Below are 25,483 nucleotides of genomic sequence, written 5' to 3'. Positions count from 1 at the left end.
AGTAGCTGGATTTTCTTATAGGTCCCAGTCAACTGGGATGGGGCCTATCAAAAACTGTTCCTTATACATGGGATACCTCCTTCTAGCTGAGCTGCCTTGTCTGACCTTGGAGAGAGAGGAAGTGTCTACCCTTGCAGAGACTTGAAGTGCCTGGGTGTGGGGATATATAGGGGATCCATGACTGCTCAGAGGTGAAGGGGAAGGGGAACCGGAAAGGACTGTAGAATAGGGAGACTGAGACAGGGTCAGTGAGTTTGATGTAAAGTGAATAAGAAAAAATAAAATTAAATATTTCAAAGAGCATTAAAGTTTTGAAATGAGAGTGAGCTCTCTCTAGAAAGGCTCACCTTAAAGCACAGATCTGTTGTCTGGAAATAATGGCTCAACATAAACAATAGGTAAACATGTGTACTAAACAGGGAACTTCAGCATAAACAATTTTATTTCATATGGAAAGGAATATAGCTTTGTAAGATCATTTTGTAGAGCTAAACATTAACAAAGTCTAGGACAAGATTTATAATTCTACAATACCAGAATATGTGGAAGGAAATGAACTATTTATATATCCACATTGAAAGCTCCATCTGAAATATGACAAAAAAATGTCTTGGACTGCAGTATCAAGAACATTGCTGGTTCATTACAGGATGAAAGTTTACAGAAAACCTCCTAGCAAAAGGTAGTTTTCTGCTGCATTGGACATTTCAAAACTCAAACAGATCATTAGGAAACACTATTTATTACCTGTGATTATGTATGTATAATTCTAAACATGTGGCTTATGCTGTCATTTTTAGAGTCAGAAATTATAAAATTTCAGACTCAGGGACTGGGGGTGTTTATTCATGGTAGAACATTTGCCAATGACACACATGACCTTTAATTCAGTGGCAAACTGTGTCAAAATAAAAAATACTGAAGTGGACCAACAGCTGATCTAGCTTATTCTTTGTCTTGGTTCATGACTCACGAACTGAACTACTGAACTATGTAGTAATCCTGGTACTGCTGTTCTTTTGTTGTGTTGGAACAGTCTCCGTATTTCCTGTGTCATAAGCTTTCTAAATATTTGTCTCTGAGTTTTTCAAATCATTTAATATCATTTTAATATTCATACTTAAGTAATTGTCACCATCAAGAACAACACTAAGATTGTAGGGAAGGGAGAGGTAGCAATGAATATCCTAGTAAGAGCACCAGTGGAAGGGGAAGCCCTGGGTCCTGCTAAGACTGAACCCCCAGTGAACTAGACTGGTGGGGGGAGGGCGGCAATGGGGGGAAGGTTGGGAGGGGAACACCCATAAGGAAGGGGAATGGGGAGGGGGATGCTTGCCCGGATACCAGGAAAGGGAATAACACTCGAAATGTATATAAGAAATACTCAAGTTAATAAAAAAAAAAAAAAAAAAAAAGAACCTATTCTGCATACAGGCAACATCCTTTAGGATAACCCATGCTGTAATTGTTTGGGACTCACACAAAGATCAAGCTGCACATCTCCTACCTATGTGTGTTGAGGCTTAGGACCAGCCTCTGTATGTTCTTTGGTTGGTGGTTCAGTCTCTAAGAGCCCTAAGAGTCCAGGTCAGTTGATTTCGTTAGTCTTCCTGTGGCGTTCTTATCGTCTGAGGGACTGCAATCCTTCCACTTATTTTTCCATGACAGTCTTCAAGATCCATCCAATTTTAGCTGGGAGTGTTCATCTAAGTCAGCTTCTGGGTGAACCCTCTCATGGGACAGCCTATGCTAGACTCTGTCTGCAAGCATAACAGGATATCATTAATAGTGTCAGGGACTGTTGCTTGACAATGTGATGGGTTTCAAGTTGGGTAGGCTAGTGGTTGGCTTTTCCCTCAGTCTCTCCTCCAGTGTCCCGCGCGAGCTCGCCAGCAAGAATACATGGGAACACACGAATTCTTACTGCAGCTAAACATTTTTTGAATCTTAAGGAGAGGCCCGGGACGCCGGCAGGGCGCGGCTTATATACACCCTAGCGCGGCACATCCACACCTGATTGGTCGCTTACCCAAGATCTCATTAGGCACACCCCGGAGTGGGCAAAGACCTGGCACGAAGGCACTCTTGCACATGCACACACAGTTAACTTCCTGAAAGGAAGTCGGCTGGCGCGGCGGAGGCCCGCGCCATCTTGTGGTGGCGAATGTTATTGCGGCCCTCTACACTCCAGCCCTGTTCCTTCATTGACTGTAGACAGGAAAAAAATTGGATGTAAAGTTTTGTGGTTGGGTCGATGTTCGAATTGCTCCAGTGGGCTTGCTGTGTAGCTAGAAGAGCCAGTCACCCCAGGTTCTGTATCCCCAAGGCTATGATTCATAACCTCCACTGATTCTTGTGTGCCTCCCCTATCCCATTCTCTGTCTCTCTCTCTGAGGTTGTACCCTCACTCAACACTCTTACAAGTTACAGATCTCCATGTAAGGTTTGTATGTAAGCTTGTGGACATGACCTGTGGATGATTAACAGACTATGGCTATTTTTTATGCGTGATTGACAGGCTGTGAAAATTTCTTCTGGATGACAGAGAGTTGAGAGTTGCTTGTAGATGACTGACAGGACAAGGAGGTTTCCAGTGGATGATTGACAGGACTTAGGCAATTCTTATTGATGATTGCCAGGCTGTGGGATTTCCCTATGGATAATTGACAGACTATGGAGGGTTTGCGGACAGATTTTTTGATAAGCTGTGTGTCTTGTGGATGAGTGACAGGCTGTGGGTCTTAGGCTGGATGATTGACACAATGTAGACATGACCTATGGATGCAGTTTTCAGACCACGTGTATCTATGTAAATTCTTACCAACAAATGAACAAGGAAACCCCCAGTCACTAGTACTTTGATTTTTTTTTCATTTCCAAATTTCATTTTTTATGCCCAGGAGTAATGTTTCTGTATTTGCTTCCATCAGGATCACAACATGCTTCTTAGGTAATAGATACAGTATCAATGGTAACACAGGGACTAAAAGGTAGCAAAGCAGGACTTCACGCTTTATGGTAAAATGGTCAGTGTGTGCCTGGACTTACACCAAAATTGGTAAATATCACTATGAGGTGAGAAACAATGGCACCCCAGCTCCTGGATTTTAGATTCAAAATGGTTTAAGCAAAATGAAATGAGGGTCCCAAAGACCAGGGTTCATTTCATAATATTTAAATTTATGAAGTGTAAGGATCTTGACTGGCTAAAGAAACAAAAAGGTGTAAGAATGGGACAATCTTGAGAAATAGTAGAATGGGGATTCTACACAGTACATGTGGGAAGTTACATGTGGGGAGTAAATGGACTGACAGAATGAAAAATTCCAGTTCATCAAGTCGGAGTATTTAAAGAATATGTTCAATAAACAGAGGAATATTTTGGAATTAGAATGCATAATTTATTATTTATATGAAACTGCAGCTTAAAGACTAATTAATTAAGCCTTTAGAACTACAAGATGATCAAGAAGCATGTGGACAATGGAATGTCTACTACTGTGCTACTGGTTCTCCTTCCTAAGCTAGTACAGCCTAAAAATAGGAAATAAGGGATAGAGACTGGGGTGCTTGGTAAAACTCAATTGGCAAAACACTTGTCCTGAAAACCTCATTGCAGATGTGGGTATAATGGGATCCCCAAAGCTTACTTTCCTGCAAGTATGAAGATAATTTTGCTCCAAGACAGAAAATCAAACACACTAGGGATTTGAGTGAGTGAACAGTCTCCAAAATGGAGGGACCAGGGGTGGAACGAAAATGAGGGTTGATGGTCTGTATTCAGTCCCTAGAACCCACAGTATAGCAGAACAGAACTGTAAAGTGGCATTGTCCTTTGGCCCAAACACAGTAATCCACGTGTGGGGGGTAAAGTGAGAGAAAGACAATATCAGTCTCTATCTTTCATATGTGGATCAATGCACAAACAAGATGTACACATGTACACAATGTGAGTACTGGGGTTCAGGGTCATAGATCCAATTCAAAATGTCTTTGACCCATCTGCAAACACAGGTCATATTAGAGTAAAATGTTCTTAGTGAATTTTTTTTACATAAACTAGACAATGTATTGAAATTTCATAAGATTTTATGATAAAATTTACCATGTTGAGATATATATATATATATATACACACACACACACATATATATATATATATATATATATATATATATATATATATATATATATATATATATATATATATATACCTTTAGAGATGGATGGGCTGTTAAGAGTTCTAGTTTTGACTGTAGAGCTCTCAGTTTTAATTGCTAGCACATTGCTGGTCACTCACAACTATCTGTAACTCCAATTCCAGGGGAACCAGTACTGAATTCTATCACACATACTGCATAGAAAATGCACAGCAGCAAAATCTTCTACATATAAATCTAATCAATTTAATGATATAAAAAATGTAATTTCTTTAACTTAAACATGTTAAAGTGCTGAATAGATGGGCTCTAAAAGAAACATTGGAAAAGTATTTATGACTTAATTCAATGATTATGTTTTCTTATAGAAGGCCTAGGATTGGCTCTCTTTAGTTATACAGGCCTCTTATGCCTAGGAGCCCTAAATAGGAATGCAATCCAGTGGGGCTCAGTGAAAAGGAAGGTAAGCATGACCCCTCCCTCTCAGGAGGCAGCCCATAAAATACAGGATGCCCATGATAGACTCTACAGACCCAAGAAGGTAGAAAAAGAAGGGCACAAGAAAGGATATTTGAGAATATAGAATGGTCATGGAAGGCATATGGATGGATGAAAGGAGCTGATTAAGAAAGGAGATAGAAAGGGATAGGGTCAGGCAGGGTTCAGTGTGGGAAGGAGGAGGGAACCATGATAATGAATGGAGATCTGTAACTTGTAAGGGTGTTGAGTGAGGGTACAACCTCAGAGAGAGAGACAGAGAATGGGATAGGGGAGGCACACAAGAATCAGTGGAGGTTGTGAATCATAGCCTTGGGGATACAGAGCCTGGGGTGACTGGCTCTTCTAGCTATGCAGCAAGCCCACTGGAGCAATTCGAACATCAACCCAACCACAAAACTTTAAATCCAATTTTTTTCCTGTCTACAGTCAATGAAGGAACAGGGCTGGAGGAGAGACTGAGGGAAAAGCCAACCACCAGCCTACCCAACTTGAAACCCATCGCATTGTCAAGCAACAGTCCCTGACACTATTAATGATATCCTGTTATGCTTGCAGACAGAGTCTAGCATAGGCTGTCCCATGAGAGGGTTCACCCAGAAGCTGACTTAGATGAACACTCCCAGCTAAAATTGGATGGATCTTGAAGACTGTCATGGAAAAATAAGTGGAAGGATTGCAGTCCCTCAGACGATAAGAACGCCACAGGAAGACTAACCAAATCACCTGACCTGGACTCTTAGGGCTCTTAGAGACTGAACCACCAACCAAAGAACATACAGAGGCTGGTCCTAAGCCTCCACACACATAGGTAGGAGATGTGCAGCTTGATCTTTGTGTGAGTCCCAAACAATTACAGCATGGGTTATCCTAAAGGATGTTGCCTGTATGCAGAATAGGTTCTTCTAGCTAGATTGTGTCCTAGATTAGTCTCACAGAGACTTCATGTTCCAGGGTGGGAAGATAACCAAATGGCCCCTACCCACTGAGAGGAGAAGGAGAGTGGGGCACAAGGGAACAATTATGGGAGAGGCTGACAGGGAGGGGGCAGTGAGCAGGATGTAAAGTAAATAAGTAAATATTAAAATTGAAAATATTAAAATTGAAAATAATTGAAAAAAGTTTCCAGGAAGCATCACATGGCACAACTGAGACTCCAATGAAACAATCAATTTTTACTTCAGTCTACAATCAGACTGAACATTTTATTTTAAAATTTATATATATGATCAATTCTCCCACACAGACTGTGTTTTGATATTCCAATCGATCCTGGAGGAGCATCAAGGGTCTAGGGATCAGGAGCCGCAGCCACTAGAAGAAAAAGAAGAATTATTAACAGTATCATCAGGCACATCTCTGGTGATATTGTCATGCCCAGCATCAACAACATCAGTGTCATTATCATGTAGATATCAATGTAGACATATCAATGTAGAGAGAAACAGTGAGAAGGTGGATGCTTCTCTTGTTATTTTTAATCTCAGAAGTTGCTTCTTTTGGAATGTTGCGGTCAAAGGCTATGCTAACTTCAGAAGTCAGAGTTCAGAATGACAGCGATAAATAGACAATAACATTTAACAGGAAGTTTTCCCGGCTTAGTCATTCAGGAAACACATGTTTTCACTGGAAGTGACAATAATCTCCTCATTCTAGAATAGGAAACATCCAAGTAGGAAAAAATATTACCTGGTCAGTTGTATTTCTCTAAACTGGATTTGTTACATTATGAAAATTATTTTCTATAAATTGAGAAAAAATAAAGTTTTCAGGTTCTAGGTTATGCGTAAATAGCCCTATAGAAGTATGAAATTTATTAACAAAAGAGACCTAGGTTTCTAGTAAAACAATCTTAATCTATTTTAAGCTACTATTTTAGTTTAACTTACCTGGTCCGACTCTCTTCTTAGTGGGAGCTCCTTGGCCATTTTCTTCATGCCATGCTTGTTGAATTTGGATTTTCATCCATGTTATGATGGATAAGAGTGAGGATATAAGCCATATGAAGAGCAAAAAAGGTATGCGTGGTATCTCTGTTGCCCGAAGATATCCACTCTCCCTGAGAAGGATCAAGCTGTGGTTTATTGGTTCAGCTCGTGCGGAAGCATGAAAAATATCCTCAGCACCCTGAGTAGCAGGCAGACCTTCTTCTACGTCAGGAGTAAAAGAAGATTCCTCATCTGAAGTAGCAGAATCAAATATTTCTTCTTCACTAAGGGATATCAAAAGAGTCAGGTTAGTCATTTGAATGGAGTCAAGGGAATAACAAGTGCAGGAACCAGGAGTGGGCTCTGGGTCAGCATGGGGTTTGTACCTTGTACTCTCCTTGTAAAGAGGTAAATCAACTACATAATCCAATCCAATGTGACTAGCTGGTCCTGAGTCATGACTCTCAACTAACACACTACTGTCAGCAGCACATGTAACAGACAGCCGAGGTTCAAGAGCAGCCAGACAGTCAGCAACAATGGCAGGATCTGTAGGCTCAGCATCAATAGCAGCCATACTGTCAGCAGGGTGGGTGGACATACTGGACTCAGGCTGAACAGCAGGCAGACAGTCAGCAGTACTGGAGCAATTAGTATGTTCAGGCTCAACAGCAGTCAGAATGTCAGCATGGTGGGTGGCCATAGTTGGCTCTGGCTCAGCAGAGTCCAGACAGTCAGCAGCTTTGGTGGAATTAGTCAGTTCAGGCTCAATAGCTACCAAACTGTCAGCAGGGTGTGGGGACATAGATGACTCAGGCTGAACGGAATCCAGACAGTCAGCAGGGTGGTTTGACCTAGTTAGCTCAGGCTGAACAGTAGCCAGACAATCAGCAGCTTTGGTGGAAAAAGTAGGCTCAGGCTCAACAGATGCCAAAGTGTCAGCAGGCTGGGTGGACATGGTTGGCTCAGCCTTGAGAGAAGCCAGACAGTCAGCAGCTTTATTGGCATGAGACAGCTCATGCTCAAGAGCAGCCAGACTGTCGGAACGGGGGGTGGGCATAGCTGGCTCTTGTTCAATAGAGTCCAGACCGTCAGCAGCATTGGTAGAATTATTATGTTCAGGCTCAACAGCTGCCAAACTGTCAGCAGGCTGGGTGGACATGGTTGTCTCAGTCCCAACAGAAGCCAGACAATCAGTAGCATTGGTGGAATTAATCAGCTCAGCCTTGAGAGAAGCCAGACAGCCAGCATCTTTGTTGGCATGAGACAGCTCATGCTCAAGAGCAGCCAGACTGTCGGCACGGTGGGTGGACATAGCTGGCTCTGGCTCAACATAGGCCAGGCAGTCAGCAGCACTGGAGGATTTAGTCGACTCAGGCTCAAGAGCAGCCAGACAGTAAGCAGCATTGGTGGAATGTGTAGGCTCAAGCTCATCAGTAGCCATATTGTCAGCAGGGTGGGTGGACATAGTTGTCTCAGTCCCAACAGAAGCCAAACAATCAGAAGCATTGGTAGAATCAATTGACTCAGCCTTCTGAGAAGCCAGACAGTCAGCAGTGTTGTTGGAATTAGTCAGCTCATGCTCAAGAGCAGCCAGACTGTCGGCACGGTGGGTGGGCTTAGCTGGCTCTTGTTCAACAGAGTCCAGACCGTCAGCAGCATTGGTGGAATTATGTTCAGGCTCAACAGCTGCCAAACTGTCAATAGGCTGGGTGGACATGGTTGTCTCAGTCCCAACAGAAGCCAGACAATCAGTAGCATTGATGGAATTAATCAGCTCAGCCTTGAGAGAAGCCAGACAGTCAGCATCTTTGTTGACATGAGACAGCTCATGCTCAAGAGCAGCCAGACTGTCGGCACGGTGGGTGGACATACCTGGCTCTGGCTCAACATAGGCCAGACAGTCAGCAGAATTGGAGGATTTAGTCGACTTAGGCTCAAGATCAGCCAGACAGTAAGCAGCGTTGGTCGAATTTGTAGGCTCAAGCTCATCAGTAGCCATATTATCAGCAGGGTGTGTGGACATAGATGACTCAGGCTGAACAGAGTCCAGACAGTCAGCAGGGTGGTTTGACCTAGTTAGCTCTGGCAGAACAGTAGCCAGAAAATCAGCAGCTCTGGTGGAAATTGTAGGCTCAGGCTCAACAGCTGCCGAACTGTCAGCAGGCTGGGTGGACATGGTTGGCTCAGCCTTGAGAGAAGCCAGACAGTCAGCAGCTTTGTTGGCATGAGACAGCTCATGCTCAAGAGCAGCCAGACTGTCGGCATGGTGGGTGGACATAGCTGGCTCTGGCTCAACGGAGTCCAGACTGTCAGCAGCATTGGTAGAATCATTATAGTCAGGCTCATGAGCAATAGGAATATCAGCAAGGTGGGTAGACATGGTTGTCTCAGACCCAACAGAAGCCAGAATATCAGCAGTATTGGAGGAATTAGTCGACTGGGGCTCAAGAGCGGCCAGAAAGTAAGCAGCATTGGTGGAATGTGTAGGCTCAAGCTCATCCATAGCCATATTGTCAGCAGGGTGGGTGGACATAGTTGTCTCAGTCCCAACAGAAGCCAAACAATCAGTAGCATTGGTAGAATCAATTGACTCAGCCTTCTGAGAAGCCAGACAGTCAGCAGTGTTGTTGGAATTAGTCAGCTCATGCTCAAGAGCAGCCAGACTGTTGGAACGGTGGGTGGGATTAGCTGGCTCTTGTTCAACAGAGCCCAGACCATCAGCAGCATTGGTGGAACTATTATGTTCAGGCTCAACAGCTGCCACACTGTCAGTAGGCTGGGTGGACATGGTTGTCTCAGTCCCAAAAGAAGCCAGACAATCAGTAGCATTGATGGAATTAATCAGCTCAGTCTTGAGAGAAGGCAGGCAGTCAGCATCTTTGTTGGCATGAGACAGCTCATGCTCAAGAGCAGCCAGACTGTCGGCACGGTGGGTGGACATACCTGGCTCTGGCTCAACATAGGCCAGACAGTCAGCAGCATTGGAGGATTTAGTCGACTCAGGCTCAAGAGCAGCCAGACAGTAAGCAGCGTTGGTCGAATTTGTAGGCTCAAGCTCATCAGTAGCCATATTATCAGCAGGGTGTGTGGACATAGATGACTCAGGCTGAACAGAGTCCAGACAGTCAGCAGGGTGGTTTGACCTAGTTAGCTCTGGCAGAACAGTAGCCAGAAAATCAGCAGCTCTGGTGGAAATTGTAGGCTCAGGCTCAACAGCTGCCGAACTGTCAGCAGGCTGGGTGGACATGGTTGGCTCAGCCTTGAGAGAAGCCAGACAGTCAGCAGCTTTGTTGGCATGAGACAGCTCATGCTCAAGAGCAGCCAGACTGTCGGCACGGTGGGTGGACATAGCTGGCTCTGGCTCAACGGAGTCCAGACTGTCAGCAGCATTGGTAGAATCATTATAGTCAGGCTCATGAGCAATAGGAATATCAGCAAGGTGGGTAGACATGGTTGTCTCAGACCCAACAGAAGCCAGAATATCAGCAGCATTGGAGGAATTAGTCGACTGGGGCTCAAGAGCCGCCAGAAAGTAAGCAGCATTGGTGGAATGTGTAGCCTCAAGCTCATCAGTAGCCATATTGTCAGCCGGGTGGGTGGACATAGTTGTCTCAGTCCCAACAGAAGCCAAACAATCAGTAGCATTGGTAGAATCAATTGACTCAGCCTTCTGAGAAGCCAGACAGTCAGCAGTGTTGTTGGAATTAGTCAGCTCATGCTCAAGAGCAGCCAGGCTGTCGGCACGGTAGGTGGGCTTAGATGGCTCTTGTTCAACAGAGTCCTTACCGTCAGCAGTATTGGTGGAATTATGTTCAGGCTCAACAGCTGCCAAATTGTCAGTAGGCTGGGTGGACATGGTTGTCTCAGTCCCAACAGAAGCCAGACAATCAGTAGCATTGGTGGAATTAATCAGCTCAGCCTTGAGAGAAGCCAGACAGTCAGCATCTTTGTTGGCATGAGACAGCTCATGCTCAAGAGCAGCCAGACTGTCGGCATGGTGGGTGGACATAGCTGGCTCTGGCTCAACATAGGCCAGACAGTCAGCAGCATTGGAGGATTTAGTCGACTCAGGCTCAAGAGCAGCCAGTGTGTCAGCAGGGTGATTGGACATAGTTGGCTCTGGTTCCACATCAGGCAGACTGTCAGCAGGGTGGGTGGACATGTTTGGCTCAGGCTCAAGGTCAGCCAGACAGTCAGCACCTTTGGTAGAAGTATTATGTGCAGGCTCGTCAGCAGTCAGAATGTCAGCAGGGTGGGTGGACATAGTCGGCTCAGGCTCAACAGCTGCCATACTGTCAGCAGGGTTGGTGGACATAGCGGGCTCTGGTGCAACAGCAGCCCGACAGTCAGCGGCATTGGTAGAAATAGTCGGATCAGGCTCAAGGTCAGCCAGACAGTCAGCAGTGTTGTTGAAATTAGTCAGCTCAGGCTCAAGAGCAGCCAGAGTGTCAGCAGGGTGGGTGGACATAGTTGGCTCTGGTTCCACATCTGGCAGACAGTCAGCAGGGTAGGTGGACATAGCAGGCTCTGGTGCAACAGCAGCCTGAAAGTCAGCGGCATTGGTAGAAATAGTCGGATCAGGCTCAAGGTCAGCCAGACAGTCAGCAGTGTTGTTGAAATTGGTCAGCTCAGGCTCAAGAGCAACCAGAGTGTCAGCAGGGTGGGTGGACATAGTTGGCTCTGGTTCCACATCAGGCAGACTGTCAGCAGGGTGGGTGGACATGTTTGGCTCAGGCTCAAGGTCAGCCCGACAGTCAGCAGCTTTGGTAGAAGTATTATGTTCAGGCTCGTCAGCAGTCAGAATGTCAGCAGGGTGGGTGGACATAGTCGGCTCAGGCTCAACAGCTGCCATACTGTCAGCAGGGTTGGTGGACATAGCGGGCTCTGGTGCAACAGCAGCCCGACAGTCAGCGGCATTGGTAGAAATAGTCGGATCAGGCTCAAGGTCAGCCAGACAGTCAGCAGTGTTGTTGGAATTAGTCAGCTCAGGCTCAAGAGCAGCCAGAGTGTCAGCAGGGTGGGTGGACATAGTTGGCTCTGGTTCCACATCAGGCAGACAGTCAGCAGGGTGGGTGGACATAGTTGGCTCTGGTGCAACAGCAGTCTGAAAGTCAGCGGCATTGGTAGAAATAGTCGGATCAGGCTCAAGGTCAGCCAGACAGTCAGCAGTGTTGTTGAAATTGGTCAGCTCAGGCTCAAGAGCAGCCAGAGTGTCAGCAGGGTGGGTGGACATAGTTGGCTCTGGTTCCACATCAGGCAGACTGTCAGCAGGGTGGGTGGACATGTTTGGCTCAGGCTCAAGGTCAGCCAGACAGTCAGCAGCTTTGGTAGAATTATTATGTTCAGGCTCATCAGCAGTCAGAATGTCAGCAGGGTGGGTGGACATAGTCGGCTCAGGCTCAACAGCTGCCATACTGTCAGCAGGGTTGGTGGACATAGCAGGCTCTGGTGCAACAGCAGCCTGAAAGTCAGCGGCATTGGTAGAAATCGTCGGATCAGGCTCAAGGTCAGCCAGACAGTCAGCAGTGTTGTTGGAATTAGTCAGCTCAGGCTCAAGAGCAGCCAGAGTGTCAGCAGGGTGGGTGGACATAGTTGGCTCTGGTTCCACATCTGGCAGACAGTCAGCAGGGTAGGTGGACATAGCAGGCTCTGGTGCAACAGCAGCCTGAAAGTCAGCGGCATTGGTAGAAATCGTCGGATCAGGCTCAAGGTCAGCCAGACAGTCAGCAGTGTTGTTGGAATTAGTCAGCTCAGGCTCAAGAGCAGCCAGAGTGTCAGCAGGGTGGGTGGACATAGTTGGCTCTGGTTCCACATCAGGCAGACAGTCAGCAGGGTGGGTGGACATAGTTGGCTCTGGTGCAACAGCAGCCTGAAAGTCAGCGGCATTGGTAGAAATAGTCGGATCAGGCTCAAGGTCAGCCAGACAGTCAGCAGTGTTGTTGAAATTGGTCAGCTCAGGCTCAAGAGCAGCCAGAGTGTCAGCAGGGTGAGTGGACATAGTTGGCTCTGGTTCCACATCAGGCAGACTGTCAGCAGGGTGGGTGGACATGTTTGGCTCAGGCTCAAGGTCAGCCAGACAGTCAGCAGCTTTGGTAGAATTATTATGTTCAGGCTCATCAGCAGTCAGAATGTCAGCAGGGTGGGTGGACATAGTCGGCTCAGGCTCAACAGCTGCCATACTGTCAGCAGGGTTGGTGGACATAGCAGGCTCTGGTGCAACAGCAGCCTGAAAGTCAGCGGCATTGGTAGAAATCGTCGGATCAGGCTCAAGGTCAGCCAGACAGTCAGCAGTGTTGTTGGAATTAGTCAGCTCAGGCTCAAGAGCAGCCAGAGTGTCAGCAGGGTGGGTGGACATAGTTGGCTCTGGTTCCACATCTGGCAGACAGTCAGCAGGGTAGGTGGACATAGCAGGCTCTGGTGCAACAGCAGCCTGAAAGTCAGCGGCATTGGTAGAAATCGTCGGATCAGGCTCAAGGTCAGCCAGACAGTCAGCAGTGTTGTTGGAATTAGTCAGCTCAGGCTCAAGAGCAGCCAGAGTGTCAGCAGGGTGGGTGGACATAGTTGGCTCTGGTTCCACATCTGGCAGACAGTCAGCAGGGTAGGTGGACATAGTTGGCTCTGGTGCAACAGCAGCCTGAAAGTCAGCGGCATTGGTAGAAATAGTCGGATCAGGCTCAAGGTCAGCCAGACAGTCAGCAGTGTTGTTGAAATTGGTCAGCTCAGGCTCAAGAGCAGCCAGAGTGTCAGCAGGGTGGGTGGACATAGTTGGCTCTGGTTCCACATCAGGCAGACTGTCAGCAGGGTGGGTGGACATGTTTGGCTCAGGCTCAAGGTCAGCCCGACAGTCAGCAGCTTTGGTAGAAGTATTATGTTCAGGCTCTTCAGCAGTCAGAATGTCAGCAGGGTGGGTGGACATAGTCGGCTCAGGCTCAACAGCTGCCATACTGTCAGCAGGGTTGGTGGACATAGCGGGCTCTGGTGCAACAGCAGCCCGACAGTCAGCGGCATTGGTAGAAATAGTCGGATCAGGCTCAAGGTCAGCCAGACAGTCAGCAGTGTTGTTGGAATTAGTCAGCTCAGGCTCAAGAGCAGCCAGAGTGTCAGCAGGGTGGGTGGACATAGTTGGCTCTGGTTCCACATCAGGCAGACAGTCAGCAGGGTGGGTGGACATAGTTGGCTCTGGTGCAACAGCAGCCTGAAAGTCAGCGGCATTGGTAGAAATAGTCGGATCAGGCTCAAGGTCAGCCAGACAGTCAGCAGTGTTGTTGAAATTGGTCAGCTCAGGCTCAAGAGCAGCCAGAGTGTCAGCAGGGTGGGTGGACATAGTTGGCTCTGGTTCCACATCAGGCAGACTGTCAGCAGGGTGGGTGGACATGTTTGGCTCAGGCTCAAGGTCAGCCAGACAGTCAGCAGTGTTGTTGAAAGTAGTCAGCTCAGGCTCAAGAGCAGCCAGAGTGTCAGCAGGGTGGGTGGACATAGTTGGCTCTGGTTCCACATCAGGCAGACAGTCAGCAGGGTGGGTGGACATAGTTGGCTCTGGTGCAACAGCAGCCTGAAAGTCAGCGGCATTGGTAGAAATCGTCGGATCAGGCTCAAGGTCAGCCAGACAGTCAGCAGTGTTGTTGGAATTAGTCAGTTCAGGCTCAAGAGCAGCCAGAGTTTCTGCAGGGTGATTGGACATAGTTGGCTCTGGTTCCACATCAGGCAGACTGTCAGCAGGGTGGGTGGACATGTTTGGCTCAGGCTCAAGGTCAGCCAGACAGTCAGCAGTGTTGTTGAAAGTAGTCAGCTCAGGCTCAAGAGCAGCCAGAGTGTCAGCAGGGTGGGTGGACATAGTTGGCTCTGGTTCCACATCAGGCAGACAGTCAGCAGGGTGGGTGGACATAGTTGGCTCTGGTGCAACAGCAGCCTGAAAGTCAGCGGCATTGGTAGAAATCGTCGGATCAGGCTCAAGGTCAGCCAGACAGTCAGCAGTGTTGTTGGAATTAGTCAGCTCACGCTCAAGAGCAGCCAGACAGTCAGTAGCATTTGTAGAATTTGTTGGGTCAGGCTCGGCAGCATCCAGGCTGTCAGCAGTAGAGGTGGAAGCTTCACGATCAGCAGTAGCCTTAGGAATAGAATTTCTATGCTCAGAAGACACCGCATAGAAATTATCTGTTTTATATTTTTCATCCTAAAACGAAAATTAGCAGTGATACTTTTGATTGAAAATTTACTGATTTTATTCATTCTATCACCCTTCTGATAATGTCAGAACCTGGATTCATAGTCCCCAAACTATTTGTGTATTCTGTCGAAAGTTAGCACGACATTCAGTGACATTCAGTGAAGTCTGCTTCCTGTCTGCTTGAGTAATTGGCCCAGAGTTTTTCAAAGTCTTTACTGTGGATCTCTTTAGGTTTATACTTAGATTTCTTCTGCTCTTTGCTACCTGAAGTCATTTTTCCTTGTAAGATGGAAATATATAAATAGAAAGGACAAAATGTGACTCTTGGCCTCTGATGTTTTGCTCTACTCTTCCTCTAAATAGTGATTTTGTAATATTCTCTTTCCTTCATATTCTATGGTTCATTCTGCACTGTTTCTCTCTAAAACTCTCCAAGTAAAAAGGCCACCTCCCTCCCTCCGCCCCTCCCTCCCTCCTCCCTCTCTCTCTCTCTCTCTCTCCCCCCGTCTTTTTGTACTTTCTGCTGCACTACCCCTCAAGTAGCCACTTTTCTTATTCCTTCGTGAGAGAGATGGGAATATTCTTTATACCAAATCTTTCTCTGGATAATCACCTTCTCTTTCATGCAATTAAGCATCACTTTTAAACGAGGTGCTTCATTCTATAAACTAAGGTTACATTGATTACTTAGCATTAAGGGTGGGTACTAAGGAAATGTCTACATTCCAGTTTGAGAGATTAAAGGTCTGTGCAAAGGCTGAACCACAGCAATTAGTAGAAATTTGTTTATAAGTAAACAACGCAATCTGGGAGGAGGGCACAGTATTGTCAACTATTCTGTAACATCATGACTATTGCTACACTTACAGGATGTATATTAAGACCTCATCCAGCACCTCTGTGGTGGCTTGAATGTCAACAGCCCCATAGGCTCACATTATGCTTGCTGTGCAGAGCGCTGAATTATTTTCAAAAGGAGTAGGTGGTGGGGCTGTTTTGTAGTAAAACTGTTGCCAGGATGAGGTTTAAGATTTCAATAGAGAGACAGAGCTGGAAACAGAGTAGAACAACAGTGCTTTCTTTTGGCATCTGAGACACCGCCAGAACCTGAAGGGACTGACCATATAAACAGTTCTCTACACCCAAATCCTGTGGGAGGGAGAGCTAAACCTTCAGAGAGGCAGACATGCCTGGGAAACCAGAAGAGACTGCACTCTGCACACATTACTGACTCCAGAGGAAAACACCAAACGCCATCTGGAACCCTGGTGCACAGAAGCTCCCGGAAAGGGCGGTCAGAACTTCCTGGTGGCTGCCGCCGCGGAGAGCTCATAAGCAACACCCCATGAGCAACCTTGAGCCTCCGGATCACAGGTAAGACCAACTTTTCTGCTCCAAGTGACCTGCCTGGTGAATTCAGGGCACAGGCCCACAGGAACAGCTGAAGACCTGTAGATAGGAAAAACTACACGCCCCAAAGCAGAACACTCTGTTCCCATAACTGGCTGAAAGAAAACAGGAAAACAGGTCTACAGCACTCCTGAAAAACAGGCATATAGGACAGTCTAGCCACTGTCAGAAATAGCAGAACAAAGTAACACTAGAGATAATCTGATGGCGAGAGGCAAGCACAGGAACCCAAGCAACAGAAACCAAGACTACATGGCATCATCGGAGCCCAATTCTCCCACCAAAGCAAACACAAAATATCCAAACACACAAGAAAAGCAAGATCTAGTTTCAAAATCATATTTGATCATGATGCTGGAGAACTTCCAGAAAGACGTGAATAACTCCCTTAGAGAACAAGTAGAAGCCGACAGAGAGGAATCGCAAAAATCCCTGAAAGAATTCCAGGAAAACATAAATAAACAAGTAGAAGCCCATAGAGAGGAGTCACAAAAATCCCTGAAAGAATTCCAGGAAAACACAATCAAACAGTTGAAGGAATTGAAAATGGAAATAGAAGCAATCAAGAAAGAACACATGGAAACAACCCTGGAAATACAAAACCTAAAGAAGAGACAAGGAGCTGTAGATACGAGCTTCACCAACAGAATACAAGATATGGAAGAGAGAATCTCAGGAGCAGAAGATTCCATAGAAATCATCAACTCAACAGTCAAAGATAATGTAAAGCGGAAAAAGCTACTGGTCCAAAACATACAGGAAATCCAGGACTCAATGAGAAGATCAAACCTAAGGATAATAGGTATAGAAGAGAGTGAAGACTCCCAGCTCAAAGGACCAGTAAATATCTTCAACAAAATCATAGAAGAAATCTTCCCTAACCTAAAGAAAGAGATACCCATAAGCATACAAGAAGCCTACAGAACTCCAAATAGATTGGACCAGAAAAGAAACAGCTCCCGTCACATAATAGTCAAAACACCAAACGCACAAAATAAAGAAAGAATATTAAAAGCAGTAAGGGAAGAAGATCAAGTAACATAAAGGCAGACCTATCAGAATCATACAGACTTTTCGCCAGAAACTATAAAATCCAGAAGATCCTGGACAGATGTCATACAGACCCTAAGAGAACACAAATGCCAGCCCAGGTTACTGCATCCTGCAAAACTCTCAATTAACATAGATGAAGAAACCAAGATATTCCAGGACAAAACCAAATTTACACAATATCTTTCTACAAATCCAGCACTACAAAGGATAATAAATGGTAAAGCCCAACATAAGGAGGCAAGAGATACCCTAGACGAAGCAAGAAACTAATCGTCTTGGCAACAAAACAAAGAGAAGAAAAGCGCACAAACATAACCTCATATCCAAATATGAATATAACAGGAAGCAATAATCACTATTCCTTAATATCTCTCAACATCAATGGCCTCAACTCCCCAATGAAAAGACATAGATTAACAAACTGGATACGCAACGAGGACCCTGCATTCTGCTGCCTACAGGAAACACACCTCAGAGACAAAGACAGACACTACCTCAGAGTGAAATGCTGGAAAACAACTTTCCAAGCAAATGGTCAGAAGAAGCAAGCTGGAGTAGCCATTCTAATGTCAAATAAAATCAATTTTCAACCAAAAGTCATCAAAAAAGATAAGGAAGGACACTTTATATTCATCAAAGGAAAAATCCACCAAGATGAACTCTCAATCCTAAATATCTATGCCCCAAATACAAGGGCACCTACATACATAAAAGAAACCTTACTAAAGCTCAAAACACACATTGCACCTCACACAATGATGGTAGGAGATTTCAACACCCCACTCTCATCAATGGACAGATCATGGAAATAGAAATTAAACAGAGACCTAGACAGATTAAGAGAATTCATGAGCCAAATGGACTTAACGGATATTTATAGAACATTCTATCCTAAAGCAAAAGGATATACCTTCTTCTCAGCTCCTCATGGAACTTTCTCCAAAATTGACCATATAATTGGTCAAAAAACGGGCCTCAACAGGTACAGAAAGATAGAAATAATCCCATGCATCTTATCAGACCACCATGGCCTAAAGTTGGTCTTCAATAACAATAATGGAAGAACGTCCACATATACGTGGAAATAAAACAATGCTCTATTCAATGATAACCAGGTCAAGGAAGAAATAAAGAAAGAAATTAAAGATTGCTTAGAATTTAATGAAAACGAAGGTACAACATACCCAAACTTATGGGACACAATGAAAGCTGTGCTATGAGGAAACTCATAACGCTGAGTGCCTGCAGAAAGAAAGAGGAAAGAGCATATGTCAGCAGCTTGACAACACCCCTAAACGCTCTAGAACAAAAAGAAGCAAACACACCCAGGAGGAGTAGAATGCAGGAAATAATCAAACTCAGAGCTGAAATCAGCCAAGTAGAAACAAATGGACCATAGAAAGAATCAACAGAACCAAGAGATGGTTCTTTGAGACAATCATTAAGATAGATAAACCCTTAGCCAGACTAACTAGAGGACACAGAGAGTGTGTCCAAATTAACAAAATCAGAAATGAAAAGGGAGACATAACTACAGATTCAGACGAAATTCAAAAAATCATCAGATCTTAGTATAAAAGCCTGTATTCAACAAAACTTGAAAATCTGCAGGAAATGGACAATTTCCTAGACAGATACCAGGTACCAAAGTTAAATCAGGAACATATAAACCAGATAAACAACCCCATAACTCCTAAGGAAATGGAAGCAGTCATTAAAGGTCTCCCAACCAAAAAGGGCCCAGGTCCAGACGGATTCAGTGCAGAATTCTATCAGACCTTAATAGAAGACCTCATACCAATATTCTCCAAACTATTCCACAAAAATGAAACAAACGGAGCACTACCGAATTCCTTCTATGAAGCCACAATTACTCTTATACCTAAACCACACAAAGACCCAACAAAGAAAGAGAACCTCAGAACAATTTCCCTTATGAATATCGACACAAGAATACTCAATAAATATCTGGCAAACCAAATCCAAGAACACATCAAAACAATCATCCACCATGATCAAGTAGGCTTCATCCCAGGCATGCAGGGATAGTTTAATATAGGGAAAACCATCAACGTGATCCATTATATAAACAAACTGAAAGAACAGAACCACATGATCATTTCATATGATGCTGAGAAAGCATTTGACAAAATTCAACACCACTTCATGATAAAAGTCCTGGAAAGAATAGGAATTCAAGGCCCACACCTAAACATAGTAAAAGCCATATAGAGCAAACCAGTTGCTAACATTAAACAATATGGAGAGAAACTTGAAGCAATCCCACTAAAATCAGGGACTAGACAAGGCTGCCCACTCTCTCCCTACTTATTCAATATAGTTCTTGAAGTTCTAGCCAGAGCAATCAGACAACAAATGGAGGTCAAGGGGATACAGATGGGAAAAGAAGAAGTCAAAATATCACTATTTGCAGATGATATGATAGTACATTTAAGTGATCCCAAAAGTTCCACCAGAGAACTACAAAAGCTGATAAACAACTTCAGCAAAGTGGTTGGGTATAAAATTAACTCAAATAAATCAGTAGCCTTCCTCTACACAAAAGAGAAAAAGCTGAGAAAGAAATTAGGGAAATAACACCCTTCATAATAGATCCAAATAATATAAAGTACCTCGGTGTGACTTTATCCAAGCAAGTAAAAGATCTGTACAATAAGAACTTCAAGACTCTGAAGAAAGAAATTGAAGAAGACCTCAGAAGATGGAAAGATCTTCCATGCTCATGGATTGGCAGGATTAATATAGTAAAAATGGCCATCTTACCGAAAGCAATCTACAGATTCAATGCAATCCCCATCAAAATACCAATCCATTTCTTCAAAGAGTTAGAAAGAACAATTTGCAAATTCATCAACAAAAAGCCCAAGATAGCTAAAACTATCCTCAACAATAAAAGGACTTCAGGAGGAATCACTATCCCTGAACTCAAGCACTATTACAGAGCAATAATGATAAAAACTGCATGGTATTGGAACAGAGACAGACAGATAGACCAATGAAACAGAATTGAAGACCCAGAAATGAACCCACACACCTATGGGCACTTGATTTTTGACAAAGGAGCCAAAACCATCCAATGGAAAAAAGATAGCATTTTCAGCAAATGGTGCTGGTTCAACTGGAGGTCAACATGTAGAAGAATGCAGATCGATCCATGCTTATCACCCTGTACAAAGCTTAAGTCCAAGTGGATCAAGGACCTCCACATCAAACCAGATACACTCAAACTAATAGAAGAAAAACTAGGGAAGCATCTGGAACACATGGGCACTGGAAAAAATTTCCTGAACAAAACACCAATGGCTTATGCTCTAAGATCAAGAATCGACAAATGGGATCTCATAAAACTGCAAAGCTTCTGTAAGGCAAAGGACACTGTGGGTAGGACAAAACGGCCACCAACAGATTGGGAAAAGATCTTTACCAATCCTACAACAGATAGAGGCCTTATATCCAAAATATACAAAGAACTCAAGAAGTTAGCCCACAGCGAGACAAATAACCCTATTAAAAAATGGGGTTCAGAGCTAAACAAAGAATTCACAGCTGAGGAAGGCGAAATGGCTGAGAAACATCTAAAGTAATGTTCAACATCTTTAGTCATAATGGAAATGCAAATCAAAACAACCCTGAGATTTCACCTCACACCAGTGAGAATGGGTAAGATCAAAAACTCAGGTGACAGCAAATGCTGGCGAGGATGTGGAGAAAGGGGAACACTCCTCCATTGTTGGTGGGAAAGCAGACTGGTGCAACCATTCTGGAAATCAGTCTGGAGGTTCCTCAGAAAATTGGACATTGAACTGCCTGAGGATCCAGCTATACCTCTCTTGGGCACATACCCAAAAGTTGCCCCGACATATAAAAAAGACACGTGCTCCACTATGTTCATAGCAGCCTTATTTATAATAGCCAGAAGCTGGAAAGAACCCAGATGCCCTTCAACAGAGGAATGGATACAGAAAATGTGGTACATCTACACAATGGAATATTACTCAGCTATCAAAAACAATGACTTTATGAAATTAATAGGCAAATGGTTGGAACTGGAAAATATCATCCTGAGTGAGGCAACCCAATCACAGAAAAACACACATGGTATGCACTCATTGATAAGTGGCTATTAGCCCAAATGCTTGAATTACCCTAGATGCATAGAACAAATGAAACTCAAGACGGATGATCAAAATGTGAATGCTTCACTCCTTCTTTAAATGGGGAACAAGAATACCCTTGGCAGGGAATAGAGAGGCAAAGATTAAAACAGACACAGAAGGAACACCCATTCAGAGCCTGCCCCACATGTGGCCCATACATATACAGCCACCCAATTAGACAATATGGATAAAGCGATGAAGTGCATGCCGTCAGGATACGGATGTAGATCTCTCCTGAGAGACACAGCCAGAATACAGCAAATACATAGCCGAATGCCAGCAGCAAACCACTGAACTGAGAACGGGACCCCCGTTGAAGGAATCAGAGAAAGAACTCGAAGAGCTCGAAGGAGCTCGAGACCCCATATGAACAACAATGCCAAGCAACCAGAGCTTCCAGGGACTAAGCCACTACCTAAAGACTATACATGGACTGACCCTGGACTCTGGACTCTGACCTCATAGGTAGCAATAAATATTCTAGTAAGATCACCAGTGGAAGGGGAAGCCCTTGGTCCTGCTAAGACTGAACCCCCAGTGAACGTTATTGTTGGGGGGAGGGCAGCAATGGGGGGAGGATGGGGAGGGGAACACCCATAAAGAAGGGGAGGGGGAGGGATTAGGGGGATGTTGGCCTAGAAACCAGGAAAGGGAATAACACTCGAAATGTAAATAAGAAATACTCAAGTTAATAAAAAAAAAGATTTCAATAGACTGGTGTCATTTCCACTAAGTTCTCTCTTTCCTGTGTAGGTCAAGATGTGATCTCTCAGCTGCTGCTTCATCGTCATGCTTGTCTGCCTGAATCATGATGGTGATTTCTGTATCCAATTTAACCAAGAGACCCACTTCACACCATCTCTTTCTTCTAAACATTTTCTTTCCCATGATATTTTTTACAACTATAGAAAGTGACTAACATAAGCATCAGCTAGTTACAATAAGAGTGTATTTAACAGAGTCTGAAGGATTCATTCAAAGCTGTGAAGTGGTGTTACCCAGGGGATTTGGTCACAAAATGTGTTATCAAATTCCATAAAGCTAGCTTAGATAGGATGCCCGGAACACTCGTTGATTTAAATAGATAAATTCAGGAAGTTGGGCTTGTGAATGGGTTTGATGCTGCATTGTAAATGGGAAGCCTCATTGACTCATACTGCATAAGAAATAAGATCTTCACATGTTTGTTCTTCCTTACACCTCAGGGAAACCCATAACATGGCAGTCTACTTTTGACTTTCAGTGCCAGGTTTGAGGATGATTTACGTTTCTTACTTGCAAAACTGACACGTCAAACATTCTCTGCATCAACAAGCAATATATCACAGAGAAGATTCAACAGAACAGGTGAAGGAGGACTGTTGATCAAAGAATAATGTTGAAGAAGCATGCATTTCCTCTTAGTGTTCACACTATTAAAATGGATCATGAGAGAATTTAAGTTCCTTGGATTTCCTGAGAAAGACAGACTTGAATATAGCAAACCATGGGGTATGTTACACACATAGTCATGTTTTCATATGCAATGTGTTACCAGACTACTTATCACTACTCCATTGAACCATCTGGCTGGCAAATATGCATATACACATGTGTGTGTGCACTTATACGCATGTATGTATTTGTAACTACATATGTGTACGTGAGAAGATGTGTATACATGCATATATATGCAAGTATATGTTTATATGTATATATGTATATATATTTACTGCTTTTAAAATAAAAGGAGAAAGATTGGTGTATAGCCGTTTAGAATAAAAATGAAATGTAGTAAGTGTGAATTTCTCATTCATGTGATCTTTTTCTTTCAGCCAAACTAGGCATCACCTTTGAAATGTGCCTGTGTCATTGTAAATCCTGCTGGCTGTACTTGTTTATAATGACTTATACCTGGTATTCCGCTAGCATGGGGTAGAGAACTGGTATTATCTAGCTAAGGTCTTTCATTTTTTTATTTTATACTCATTACACTGCATTTCCCATGTAGTCTTGTGGGAAGTCTTGTGTTCGTTTGGTTTTATTCAAATTTAACATCAGAAATGATGTTTAGTTTTACTTCAGTGACATTTATTCCTTGGAAGAATGGAAACTACCTTTGTCTTAGTTGTCTCTGTAAGATCCCACTGCTGTAATGATATTGTGGATTGTATTCTAATCATGGGCATATAAAATTTAGTTACTATATTCATCACCATTATTTGTACATTCCATAGCATCATAAAATTCTAGTTAGGATAAAATGTGTTTGCATTAGAAATTTTAGTTTAGAAAATTCTAATGACTTTTCACTGCAATAGAAGGTGATTGCCGAGTGAATTTCTGTTTATTAAAGTACCTGAGTTCTATGTCTTTGCTAAGTTCTTCCTAGAATAAAAATTACTCAGGTTCATCACCTGTAGTAGTTAATTGGAAACCAAATTGATCTAGGCATAAACGAAGAGCATTTGAGTTTGGTTTCTGTAAATTACAGTTTCTAATGATTCCATTATGTGTAATAATTATATCTGAACTTCCTCTTTCCTAATGATGAAATTAGAGGTCTAGAGGAAGGTAGTTAGCTACGTGTTGACAGTATGCAGTGGAGTAAGGAGTAAGTAGTGTGTGTAAGATCAGCAGACACACCCTTCTGCTTGCTTTGTAACTTCTGAAAGGGGATTTAAACAGGAAAGATGGCTGTTACTTTTGAATTTGTTTCTGTACTTTCTGTGACAAAATATCTGATGGGGAAAACCAGTCACTTATTTCAAGGAAGGAACAGGGAGGCCTGACTTTTGGCAGTACATTGTTGGTTCTCACATGCTGGTAGACCGGGAAGCAGATAACACAGTACTGGTACCACAAGTAGTCATAGCCATTAAAATCTACCACTGAAAACCTTCTGCTAGCAAGGCCAGACCCCGAAAGTTAAACAATCTCCCATCAGTGGCCAAGTGTTCAATCACATGAACTCCCATCTCTTTGTCTGATCCTCCCATGCACTGCTTAGCATTTGTGTTAATGTTAAATAACCCCCCACACACACACGCAGAGTTTATCTACTGTTTGTCTGTTAATGCTAACCAAAGTGTAAATCATACTACCAATGTGATAAACCTACTTGGCAGCCTGACTGACAACTTGAATTTGATACCTGAGACTGGAAACAGAGGAAGGGAAAGATTGATTCCTACAAGTTATCTTTTGATACCTACAATTCAACTTACATTCTCCTACTCCCCAAATAAATTAAGTACAGTATGTCCTTGAACTGACAGAGACCATCCTGCCTGATTTATGAGTTCATGAATTAACTGTGTACACCAACATACCCAGCCTCCTGTTGTGGGCACCCCGCCTATAAGTACTTTGGACTTCAATGGGTAAAACCAGAATGCTGAGGTCCTGTCCAGGAAGTTAAGAAATATCAGAAGACTGACTTCTTATTTCCCCTGATGATAATTTTAATCTTTTTGCCTATCAAACATATTAAATCTGTGTGGTGGAAAAGGGGCTGAGGAGTTTAAAACATTCATTGCTCCTCCAGGACACCTGGCTTTGCTTTGTAAAACACATAATATTGGTTGACAAAATTCTGGAACAACAAGAACAAAGGATGAAATGACCTCTTCTGATTTTTGTGGGAAGCACACGCACATGGTATACAGACAGAATACACGCAAAACATTCACACACATAAAGTCAGTCAATCCAAAGTAAATGAAGCACAACTATGGTGGTCGCTTTCATGTTGACTGTACCTATATCCAGGAGCATGTACTATTTGGTTTCTGTATTTTTATGACTTCTCCTCAGTGAGTTAAAAACATGCTCATTTTCTGTTTTTTCTTCTGTTTCCATAGTCTAATTTACTATTATTACATTTTATGACAGTGATTCTCAACCTGTCTGTCATACCCTATTGGAGGAAGGCATAGAACAGTCTCACACAGGTTGGCAAAGACCTTCTGAAAATACCAATACGACATTACAGTTGATGATATTATCAATCTGACACTGATGCAGTAGCAACATAACAGTTGTATGGTTGGGAATCACCACAGCATGAGGAACTGTATTAAAGGTCACAGCGTTAGGAAGGTTGAG

General features: G+C 43.7%; 1 protein-coding gene across 1 annotated transcript; it reads right to left on the bottom strand.

Annotated features, from left to right (window-relative positions):
- Positions 1 to 5,826: 5,826 nt before the first annotated feature.
- Positions 5,827 to 14,856, bottom strand: LOC148000470 (uncharacterized). Its single transcript, XM_087589587.1, has 4 exons — positions 14,827 to 14,856; positions 6,973 to 14,762; positions 6,548 to 6,870; positions 5,827 to 5,972 (listed from the first exon to the last, which is right to left on the bottom strand). Exons 1-4 carry the CDS (start codon positions 14,854 to 14,856, stop codon positions 5,950 to 5,952), a joined length of 8,166 nt encoding a protein of 2,721 aa, XP_087445713.1. The 3' UTR covers positions 5,827 to 5,949.
- Between the last annotated feature and the right edge of the window lie 10,627 nt (positions 14,857 to 25,483).

This window comes from Rattus norvegicus, chromosome 16, assembly GCF_021556685.1.
Source record: "Rattus norvegicus strain SHRSP/BbbUtx chromosome 16, alternate assembly SHRSP_T2T, whole genome shotgun sequence".
Lineage (NCBI taxonomy): Eukaryota > Metazoa > Chordata > Mammalia > Rodentia > Muridae > Rattus > Rattus norvegicus.
This window is presented reverse-complemented; position numbering and strand designations above follow the sequence as displayed.

Bases quoted from the DNA above. Each gene is read 5' to 3' on its own strand.
- LOC148000470 (XM_087589587.1), bottom strand. From the start codon at position 14,856: ATGAATCCAGGTTCTGACATTATCAGAAGG. The intron at 14,763-14,826 runs GTGATAGAATGA...TTTTCGTTTTAG, and splicing joins GTTCTGACATTATCAGAAGG to GATGAAAAATATAAAACAGA. The intron at 6,871-6,972 runs GTACAAACCCCA...GATATCCCTTAG, and splicing joins CTTTACAAGGAGAGTACAAG to TGAAGAAGAAATATTTGATT.